The sequence below is a fragment of the Bidens hawaiensis genome, unplaced genomic scaffold (assembly GCF_021521415.1).
Source record: "Bidens hawaiensis isolate Kalapana, Puna unplaced genomic scaffold, B.hawaiensis_p1.1 tig00026387_1, whole genome shotgun sequence".
Taxonomy (NCBI): domain Eukaryota; kingdom Viridiplantae; phylum Streptophyta; class Magnoliopsida; order Asterales; family Asteraceae; genus Bidens; species Bidens hawaiensis.
In genome coordinates this window covers 173,422-185,358 of record NW_027494245.1, presented here as the reverse complement: position 1 = coordinate 185,358, position 11,937 = coordinate 173,422, and the positions used below count along the sequence as shown (strand labels likewise).

Here is an 11,937-nt window from a genome sequence, read left to right as displayed (position 1 = left end):
CCTTTAAGGAATAAGAATATGCTGATGTTGACAGCTGCCAATGAAAGGTGGACAACTCAGCAAAAACCATGTGCTACCACGTGATTGCACATGGGTCAGGTGAAATACCTGGGTCAGAGAATAATCAATGAAAAAGCACCAGGTGTCCTAAGGACACGTGGCGCAAAGCAATAGGAGGAGGCCAAAAAGGCCCTAATGGGATCTGAGCCCAATCATTGGAAACCCTAGCACTATAAATACCACACCACCTCCACAAGGGGAGGTAAGCAAGAAAATACATTCCAATTCCTTACTCACTCTCAGATTATTATTATCTTCTCCTACAATCTCTTATTCTCACACCGGAGGGTTACCCCAAAGAGGACCCCTCTGTCCCTTTCTGAGGGGTAAGTTCACGGTGCTGCTAGTTTTGTAGGTGGAAGAATTCATACTCCGGAGAACCATCGGTGAAATAGCATACTCATACCCGAGGAAGGTTGATCGTCTACCAGTGAGTCGATCCACGTTTCTTCAATGACAAAACATAGAAATTTCAGGTTACATAGTACATAGTACAAAAACATGATAAGATAATCTAAGACCTGCTTATTCAAACATGCATGGATGGAAACACAAACACCAACACTAACTTCATTGTGAAAGACAAATTATTGCGCATTACCAAACCGCTTCTTGAAGAAACTATAGAGAAAATCTCTTGCGGGTAAGCCACCCTTAACAACTTGATTGTTAATATAGTTACCACCCCATTCTTTTATTTTTGGGAACTTGTCTTTGCTCACCACCTCTATTCCTAACGCTTCTTCAGCAGCTCCGACCCAATACGCTATGAAAGTAGCAGCAATATCAACCAGGCTGATTTTGTCACCTCCAAAAAACTTCTTACCTTTGACATGCAGTTCATTTTCCAGAAATTGTAGCTGCTCATTGGCTTCTGCAACATCTTGCTTCTCTCCATGGCTGCCAATGGCCTGGAATAGTGCAGGAGTGCACTGAACATACCATATAATAAAAAGTTACTTCTAGTTAAATTGTAAAAGAAATCAATTTGGCAAGCGGATCAACCTTCAAAGTAATAATAATAATAATAATAATAATAATAATAATAATAGTAATAATATAATAATAATAATAATAATAATAATAATAATAATAATAATAATAATAATAATCAATCAATCATACACAGTGGAGTCCCACCAATAGCAAAGCTATAAGTAGGGTCTGGGGAGGGTGGGATGTAGGCACACCGTACCTCTATTCAACTGGATAGAGAGGTGGCTTTCAGAGAGACCCTCGGCTCTTGACTACATATTTATGCGGCAATATAAAAGGAAATCGAAGTTCAGCTATAGTATAATTCATAGTAGCACGTAGTAAAAAAATGATAATACTATATATATATATACATATATATATATATATGGAAAAAAAATACCATAATGGTGTGTGACCAAAATAAGGTAAATATAGGCCCCTAAGGTATTCATTGCTCCCTAAAAGTCCTTAACTTTAATTTTACTTCTCTAAGAATTCCTATCCCTAACCATGTCCTCTGAGAGATTTAGGTCTATCAAATCATGCCTAATCCTCTCATCCCACGTCAACTTAGGTCGTCATCTACCCCTCCTCCCCTCTATAGTAATGTTTTCTACGGATCTAACCGGGTTCGTCGTCTGTCTTCTCTTCACATGTCCAAACCATCTCAATCTCCACTCTCTTATCTTGTCTGATATGTTAGCTACCCCTAATCTCTGTCGAAACACAACGTTTCTTATTCGGTCTAACCTTGTGTGCCCACACATCTAACGTAGCATTCTCATCCCTGCTACCTCCATCTTTCGCACTTGTGCCTTCTTGATGGCCCAACAATCTGTTCCATATAGCATTGCAGGTCTAACTGCTACCCTATAAAATTTCCCCTTTAGTTTAGTTGGGAATAATAATAATAATAATAATAATAATAATAATAATAATAATAATAATAATAATAATAATAATAATAATAATAAGCTGGAGCTTGGGTTTCACATTTGACTCTTTAATTCCAATCTCAATTTTCAGTTGGTTTTGCATAATCTGGCAATGGAGGGGAAGTAAAGATTTGGATAGGTGGCTCCAAAGTCACAAGCTCGAATTCGATCATAACCAGGTTTCAGCGCAATAGACCTTTGGGCGATGGCAGGTTTTAGCGCAATAGACCTTTGGGCGATGGCTTAGACTACCTAGTGTTGTCTAGGATAGCAGGCTCATGGGTCGTTTTTTACCATTGGGTTACTCTGGATACTCGAGCTTTTATTCGTTGGTTGTTAAAAAAATTAGGCTTCTTGCTCAGTTGCTATAAAATCTGGGATTTTTTATTTTTCTTTTAAGAATAACTGCGGATCCCATGCATGCATCAAAAAGGGTATTTCTGATATATTGTGATGTATGATGCATGTTTTGGGTGGGTACGCTTAAGAATCCAAAAGATTAGCTAACAATTGCTAAAGATTCATCGATGCCTAGAAGTTTTTTGGTTATTAAAAAAAAGGCATAACATCCATTACCTTATCATCAATGAACTTGGCCCAAAATCGAGCATGAGCCCTCTCGTAAGCATCCTGAGGCAAAATCGGAACTCCTTTCCAAGCATTATCGATGTACTCAACGATCACAAGCGACTCCGAGACCGAGTTTCCATTGTGTACGAACACAGGCACCTTTTTATGGACAGGATTGTATTTGAGAAGATCGGCACTCTTGTTGCTTAGATCTTCTACGACGTATTTGTAGTCGATTTTCTTGATATTCAAAGCAATTTTCACTCTGCAAACGAACGGACTTCCATTTACTCCATACAACTTCACCTCGTCGGCCATTTTCTGATAAACTGGTTCAGTGATGCTTAATTGCCGGTATGGTTTGAGCTCTTCCGTGAACTATTTATATAAATGCAACCGTTGAGTTGTTTATTATTTATGGTATAATTAATTCCGAAATCTATCTGCTGTTCATACGTGTATGATATGTAGAACAGTTGTAAGCTAAGTTGGAATTGACAACTTCAAATATGAACAAGTGGATTGTTAGAAGCTGGCAGTGGCAAAGAGTCTTATATTTTGTAACGAGGAAAATCACCATATGTAAAATATTAGACTAAAAAAAAGATATAAAGCAGTCTATAATGGCAAATTCTGTTCACACACCTACTTCTGATCACACATCATTCAACATACTGAAATCTCTTATTTAACTTTTCAGATGTCATACGCATAAGTTGATTTGGTTCATATAGTTTATATAAAGAAAAATACGAATCAAGAGAAATGTATACAAGTCGTCCAACTTCTGTGTAAAATTGAAGAATGAGCCATATAGAAAGGATATGCTTCATATAATATAGCATGTTAATTGTCTAAAGTGTATATGAGTCATACTCCCGGCCACTTTTGTGTAAAGTTGGTAAACGAGTTGTATTAGATATTATACGAAGCGTTTATGGAACATGTATATGCTATAAGAATCATATGCTATTTTATTTGGGTTGTATGTCTTATTTACCACTATAAAACATCTTGCCTCCCCCTCCCCCCCCCCCACCCCCCCCCCCCAAAAAAAGTTCCTTTAAAAAGATCTACATTTTCACAAATCACTTCCCACTTTCATTTCCAGTTGTACTCCATGGCATCGCCTAACGATGAATTTTAACTACTCGGGGGATATTTATCCAGATTCACAGTGGATAAGATGTGTAGACCGAGGCGATGAGGAATAGCATCATATAGTAAGTATGATGGGCAACTTGCGAGATTGGATCTTTCAATATGATATCAATGAACCTAATGTTATTGCGGAATGTAACATTAAGTGATTCAAGACAAACAAAGGTAATACGTAAAGAACACGAGATCTAGCTTCAAAACACACGTTATATAAACGTCGGGTGCTTAAGCACAAGGTTATACAAAACTCGTTCACCACAATGATTATGAACAGCCAACTCGCTAACCCTATACATGTTATCTATATATAGGGAAACCAACAACCTAGCCCAACAAAAAGCCCAAAGCCCACCAGATCTCTAAATGATTTCGATTTACGAACAAACATCCAAACACGATTTACACTAATATATAACTAGGTACAAACCAAGCAAATACAGACCCAACAATCTCCCCCCTTGGTTTGTAGCTTCGTTCTTTAATCATGTTCCAAAATATTCACATCCGCATCCTTCAATCCACCAGCCCAAAATCCCGTTCTAATAATCGATGCCACCATCCGTGTATATTCTTTGGCAGCAGCTTAAAAAATGGGTTCAACAACAATCTGGAAATTACTGACTGTCTTGATATCTCTCTCACCCAGCTTCAGCAAGTCTTTTGGATCAATAAACCTGTACTGCCCCTTTCGTAGGCGTATAACAACAGTTGTTGTTTCACTGTCATATGCCCAGAATTGCATATCATTAAGAGAACCATCATGGATAGCACTCGGCACAGGAATGTGTGTTGCCTTGTTTGTTGCAGGCCACATGACGTTCACCATTGTCTTTCCTGTCTGTGGATCTTGAACTCCTTTAGCCTTCTTCAAAAATGACTCAGCGGTAGTCATATTTGGAAATCCCGTATCAACTTGCCTCTTTAAAAAATTCCAGAAATCATTAGCCTTCTTTTCATGAATTGGATTGTGAAACAACGCGTTGATGAGGTCACTGAGATCTACTTTAGTCCAGTATCCAAAACCCTTCATCTTCCTATAGTACTCGGTAGTCCCGGACCTCCGTTTCACCCACCACATATTCTTATCAGTATCAAAACCCCATGACATAACCCCAGAACGATCACCATAATTATCTGAAAAACCATTCTTAAAAGTAATGATAAACTTATCTGGATGATCGAAAGACTCAACATTCTGATTGGAGTTTTTCATAACGAAGAATCTTCTTTTGCAGTCGATTAGATTGTTCAGCAAATTTAGGTGGAATTAAGAGATAGTGCTCCAGTGACTCGGATGCGTCAGCATGTGTAGAGGTATGTGCACTGGAGCTCCCACCTTGATCGACGGAGGTTGACTTCAAAACAGGGTCTTCACTGCTTTTGAATTTGTCCCCAAATTTCTGGACGAGTTTCTGTTGAAGGTCTAAGTAGATAGCAGTCAACCCACCCATGCTCGACCGAAGCTCTTTGATCTTGGAGTCTTTTTCAGAGTTGGTAGCTTCTAGTTCTTGTATACGTACATCTTTTACCACTGAATCTTGTTCGAGCTCCAAGACTCGACGTTGTAAAGCTTGTACGTCCACGGGAGCATCTTCAAGTACAACCCCCTTTCCTTTATTCTGCAGATAAGTGTCTTGCATAGCGAGAATCTGAGCAATCTTCTCTGAATCACTAGAGCTTGACTGACCTGTCGGGTTTGATGATCCCGATGGCTAGTCAAAAACAAGAATATAAGCTTCAAAGTCAAATTCTTGAGCAATTTCATCAAAAATCTGTTCCTGAGATTGACCCTCAGTTGCGGATGGATTTAAATTAGCGTGAGTCTCAGTGGTGTCCAACTCACGTTCTTGTTGGCTTGGTGTTGTTGTAGTTGTGGTTTCAGTAATCAGATCGCCTGGTCATGGATCTTTCTTTCTCCTTTTGCGTGGAATAAGATCAGCGTCTGATTCTTCTAGAGTGTCTTCATCTTGAGTTCCAGCAACTGTTCGAGGAGACTTCAAAGCAGTTGACTGAAGTAATTCCTTGAACTTATCAAAATCCTTTAATTGCTCAGCAGACGGAGCAGTTTCGGTTCCACGTTGTTCTGTTTCTTCGCCATCTGAAATGACCCCAAAGGTAGCAGTACGCCCTTGAACCGGCGCCACATGCTCTTTAGCAACCTGAGCACTGACAGACACAATCTCATTTTCAGATAAACGACCCTTGACCCCTTCTTGGACTGCTTCATCAATAAAAAGTTATTGGGTCCCATCGACTTCATATCCAGCATCTCGATAGACTTAACATGATCAGTGTAATATGAATCAAAGATCATCTGTACGAACCAAGGATACATAAGAGACATTTCATTCTTCTTTCCCTTCAGGTTTCTCATCATCTCATCAAACACGAACTTGGAATAGTTGTAGTTCCAATCCATGATCAAAGCAACTACAGCCGACATCTGAATGTGGCTAATCTCATCAGATCCGTATATTCGTCCCGACACACAAGTAAAGAACGTGTGTATCAAAACCTCCAGTAAGGGTGAAACATCTTCTTGATGGCAAGAGGATAGGATCCCTCGTAACCCATCCTGACTAGAATCTCTGAGCGTCAGTCGAATATTCCGTTGGGTAGTCAGGTTGATCTCCAAATAAAAGAACCTCGCAAATAATGACCTCTGAGATGACAACCGACTTCTTTTGAACTTTGGAGTCTATAGTAACCGCTCCACCTATTCCTCGCTGGTTGATGTATGTCTAATAAACTCTACTTCTAGGGAACTCACAACTAAGCTTCAAATTTATACAATGAAACTCCTAATGAATCCACACACAACCGGCAAGTGTACCGATCACAAGTAGTATAGACCTAAGAAGTCCAAGTATCGAACACAAGGACACGTGAGAACGCCTAATGATCACTAACCCTAACCAAGACCTTCCTAAGAAAAATATTTTTTTAGATGATTTTTAAATAATTAAACTACTTGACCTAACTTACTTTGACTAAATTAATAAACTTAATTTAACTTAAGGAAACACTTAATGAAACTTAGAAACTTAACTGCAAATGGAGAAAACGTCTACCTAGGTAAGAATCATATTAAAGGTCTAACAAGCTAATAGATTGAATTATCTCACGACACCGGTATCTAAGGATGACACAAGTAAGGTTCGCTCAAGAAGGCTAGATCACCTCTCGGTCTCAATAACAAACCCTAACTTACACTTAATTGATTGTAAGAACAAACCGGGAAATGAATGCTAAGGTGTTCTAATGTCGACTCTCCTCTCGGACTCACCGACACACGACCCCAATGGAAACGAATACTACGCAACCAAGGATAGAGGAACAATTTGGTTTAACTTAAACTTGATCAACTAATCGCTCACAAACCCAAACCTGACAAGAACCGAACCCGCTCTCGCGCAATCCTAATCCTAACAAGTAAAAGCAATGAGACGACTTACTTCCTATCACCTCTTGGTCTCTAAGAAGGTGCCTAACCCGCTGATTTAGATCAATCAACAATCTCAATAAAACCCTACGGTTGATCCTACCGCAATCAAACTCTAAACACAAAGTTAAGAATCAAACAAGCTACAATCAATCAAAACTAATTCAACCAATCAAAGCAAGAGGTTTATAAAGATAATTAATAAAATCACAGCCACTAAACACAACCTAATTCAATATTATACCAAACTCTCAATAGAAAATCAATTCATATTGATCAAACAATCCACTAAACTCATTAAAACCTAACAATAATCATCAAACCTAGGTAGAAAAAAGAAGATTAGCTACTCATGATTTTTGGAAAGCAGGTATAACTTAATGTAAACACCATATTAATCATCACAAACATCAATAAAATCATTCAACAATCAATGATAATCAATAACAACTCAAACCCTAACTCAATTGCAAAAGAATTCAAGTTTAAAGTTCAAAATCAACGAGTTATGAACACTAACAAGAACACAAAGTTTATGAATGTTATACTCAAGATTAGGGCTGAGTTTTGTGATGAGGAATGACCCTAGCTGTTGTCCCGAGTCGTCCTTAGCTTACTTCTTCTTCCCTTGGCTCAACAAGATGCAAAAACGATTTTCTTTGGAACCCTAGAAGCTGCTGATCGGAAGTTTTTTGGCTGGTTGCTGCTGATTTTGGGATTTTGGGGATAGTTAGGGTATTTTTGTTGTTTATTATATTATAACACATATGGGCTTCACAAAATGAATATGGGTCGGGCCTTTAACTTGATTATTCAATAATAGTGCATAAAAGGCCTCTAAATCTCTTTCAAAGCTCGGTTTCTTTCCCTTTAAACCCGTAACCTACAAAATACATATTAATGTAACATCATACTAAAACAATTTAAAAACATTAAATATTAGATAAATAAGTGATTAAATCAACGGTAAATAGCGTGGAAAACTAGGGTGTTTTACAAAACATCACTGGTTGATCGAAGCATTATTCCATAATTCCGTGATCATCTTCTTGCATATGACAGGAGTTTCTCGTAAAACGTGAGAAATCCCGCAAGTGTTGAGACAGAGAACAACTTTTTGGACCGAAATCCATTATAAAATTACTATGATTTTTCATTTATGGTCCTTACAATTTGTTTCTATCATAACTGGTCCTAAATATCTTGAAAAAATAAATTTATACCCTTAAACTTATGGTAGTTGATCAAGTTATATAATAAATTGCTAACTTAACTCGTTTGTTGCAGAAATGGCTGATCAAGCACCACTAAAGTTTGTTGATACTCACGTAGATTTTGGTCAAAGAGTAGAGTTTTCGGTCAAAGGTTAGTGTTTTCTGCTCAGTCCCACCGAGAACAGGGGTTCTCAGTTAACAATAAGAGATCTCGGTCAACAGAAGTCAACCAAGAACTCTTGGTTTGACCAAGGGTTTCGGTCAAACTAACTTAAAAGAAACCCTTCGAATTCTGCTTAGAAACTAGTGTCATCTTCTCCAAAAGACAAGTATCTCCATTAACAATAAACCTGAAATAAAATCATAAGACCTCAACCATGGCTACAACCCAATCAAGATTCTAACACAACACGGATTCATTATTTGAATCGCAAGCGGAAGCCTCCTCGGTATCGAAAACACATCTCAGTTTAGGCTATTGATACTTAAACGATTCATGTAAGTCCTTACCTGTTGTTAAATCAAAGAACACCAAGAAGATCAGATTGATTAGTTAGAGGGTTTATTGTTTTCGGCCAGGGAATTATTGGAGAGAAGATAATTTTGAGAGTAATGAAAATAAATGAGACTTGATGCCTTTTATATGTCAACAAACAGTGGGCCGAGAACCCAGATTAAACCAACCAGACGAGCCCAAACAAGAATTTTAGCCCAAACCAGGTTATCAAATAGACAGTAGACTAACTCAAAGCCAAACATGTTCTAACCATATCAAAAATAGCCCATTTTCATCACTTGTTTCGAGGAGAGTAATTCCGAGGTGAAAATAAAAATGACGTAAAATAAAAATAAACTAGCTAAAATAAAATATAAAATGAAGGAAACACAGTTTAAGAACGTAACACAAAACACATGTCTTCTAGAAATTTAGCAAATTTGGGATCAAATTTCAGTTTTTTAAAAAAATTGCCGCCTTTATGAAAAGATCCGAACATGGAATCTTATTGATTAAGGTGTTTTCACAAGGATTCATGTTCAGCGTTATTATGACATAAAGAGACAGGTTGATAGTAGGTAAAGAAAGTTTAGCATGATTTTCATTGCGTCAGTGATATAGATTAGGTGCAATTAGGCATAAATTTCAGATGGACATCACTTATGGACCTGTGATGCCTCTTATATCTTCTCAAAGCGTATTTGGCTTTCCCCAGATTACCCCAATTTGACTCCAACCCCCTAGTGCTTGATCAAAACTTTTATATAAAGAAAGAATACTTTTAAGCTTTAAGGTTAAACGTTGGACTTAAATGCCTTTCATTCAGAGTGTTTATGACTTATTTGAATGCCCCACCCTTTTAGCTCTAGTTTGACCCTTTAAGCTTTTGAAAAACCAAGAATTTAACAACTCAAAATCATATACATACTTACAATTGTTTATTTATTTATTTATTTTAATAACAAACAAAATAGCATAATATTTTTGGTGACCAAGACACTAACGTGCTCGTGTATGACTGGGTAATTACTTTTCTGCCTATCATTCAGAGAGATGTATATGGAGACATGCACATTTCTTCAAAATGACTCCTCACAGTAAGTTTATCTGATTTAGTTTATATCACTCATCGTTTACACATCATGGAAAGCTACCATACAGATCAATGACTGTTCTAGAACCTTTTAAGCTTAATAACTTCACCAGTTAGGCACACAGAAACAATTTATCTATCATTTTCCAAAGGTTGGATCAATTTTCATTTGAAAATGTTTTGAAGCTTAAAAAAGCTGTTAACTGAATAATCATATTACTTCCCTGAGAGTTACAGAAGACACAATTTTAAAACTCAGTCACCCCGGTCACTCTTAGTTTTCAGGTAAATGGCTATCCCGTATGTCCACAAGTGGTTAACAGGACAAAACACATATGAGAATACATGTCCCTCCAACTTATAATTACCGACTTAATTTTAAGTTAAAGAATTTAAAACAAAACCACATCACAATCGCCCCGGATGCTTTCAAACTTTAGGTGAATGGCTATCCTGTGAATCTATGAATAGATGACGGGACCAAACATATACAAGTATATGTCCTTCCATCTGAAGCAGCCGACATAATTTAAGCGAAAGTAAATAAGCAACCTTTTAATAAAATTTTAATAGTAAAAACACACACACACGTTTTTTTATTTTTATTAATAAACACACACACACACACACACTCCTTTTGAATTTTTTTATTTTCTCCCCCTAAATTTGTGCAAAAATAAAATATGTACAAATTTACCCTAAAAAGACTCAATCCTAGAAACGAAGCATTTTAAGATAACCGAAAAGCACATTAAAGCTGGCTGTCCCGACCGGTTTTGTAAATAAGTCTGCCACATTATTATCAATGTGAACTTATTCAAGATGAATCCATTTACTGTCGTAACAGTCACGAATAAAATGTATTTTAATATCAATGTGCTTGGTTTTTGAGTGTTGAACCGGATTCTTAACAATTGCAATGCAGCATCATTATCACAAAAGATTGTCAAGAAATTCCAAACCGTAATCCAAAAATTGATGTTGCATCCAGATAACCTGTGAGCAGCAAGCTGACGCAGCAACATACTCAGCCTCGACAGTCAATGTGGACACCGTTTGTTATTTCTTGCATTGCCAAGAGATGAGACGATCGCCAGGAGCTGACAACTAGCAGATGTTGACTTCCTGTCATTGTCATCTCCACCATAATTGCTATCAACAAAAGCATATAAAGCAAAGTCTGTGTTTTTGGGATACCAAAGACCTAACTTCGGTTGTCCCTTCAGATATTTAAAAACATGTTTAACAGCAAATAAATGAGAGAGTTTAGGGTTAGCCTGGAAACGAGCGCATTGACAGACAACAAACATGATGTTAGGGCGACTGGCCGAGAAATACATTAGGGACCCGATCATCGATCGATAGTATGTTTGATCTACGGGATTCCCTTTAGGATCAGAGGACAGAAGAGGCCTTTTCGCGATAGGAGTGGTAGCACTCTTGGAATATTGAAATTCAAACTTTGCAAGCATGTCTTCAACATACTTTCCTTGATGCAACAAAATCCCGTTGAACTCTGACGAACTTGCAACCCCAGAAATGTTGTCATTTCCTCAGCAAGCTCATCTCAAACCTCTTCTTCATCAACTCTTCAAACTCAGAACACAACCCAGCACTAGTCGATCAAAAAATAATGTCATCCACATAAATTTGAACCAAAGTCTTTCCCAACGGTTTTAAGGAACAGAGTTTGATCAATGGTCCCTCTTTTATTACCATGACCCAGAAGATGAGCCGTCAAATGTAGCATACCATGCCCGAGGAGCCTGATGAAGACCATACAGTGCTTTATCATACTTCTAGACATGAGTGGGATTCTTAGAATCTACAAACCCCGGTGGATGGTCCACGTAAATCTCCTCCTTGACTTCACCATATAGAAACGCGGTTTAACATCCATCTGATAGACTGTAAAACCCATGAATGATGCATAAGCCAGAAAAATCCGAATGGCTTTGAGTCTATCCACTGGAGCATAAACTTCAGTG

At 37.7% G+C, this 11,937-nt stretch overlaps 1 protein-coding gene across 1 annotated transcript; it reads right to left on the bottom strand.

The window, feature by feature from the left end:
- Positions 1-564: 564 nt before the first annotated feature.
- Positions 565-2,970, bottom strand: LOC143573340 (putative glutathione S-transferase). Its single transcript, XM_077058244.1, has 2 exons — positions 2,550-2,970; positions 565-992 (listed from the first exon to the last, which is right to left on the bottom strand). Exons 1-2 carry the CDS (start codon positions 2,859-2,861, stop codon positions 648-650), a joined length of 657 nt encoding a protein of 218 aa, XP_076914359.1. The 5' UTR covers positions 2,862-2,970; the 3' UTR covers positions 565-647.
- Between the last annotated feature and the right edge of the window lie 8,967 nt (positions 2,971-11,937).

Coding starts and splice junctions, on each gene's coding strand:
- LOC143573340 (XM_077058244.1), bottom strand. CDS start 2,861: ATGGCCGACGAGGTGAAGTTGTATGGAGTAAATGGAAGTCCGTTCGTT. Junction 993..2,549: donor CCAAGTTCATTGATGATAAG/GTAATGGATGTT, acceptor TGGTATGTTCAG/TGCACTCCTGCACTATTCCA.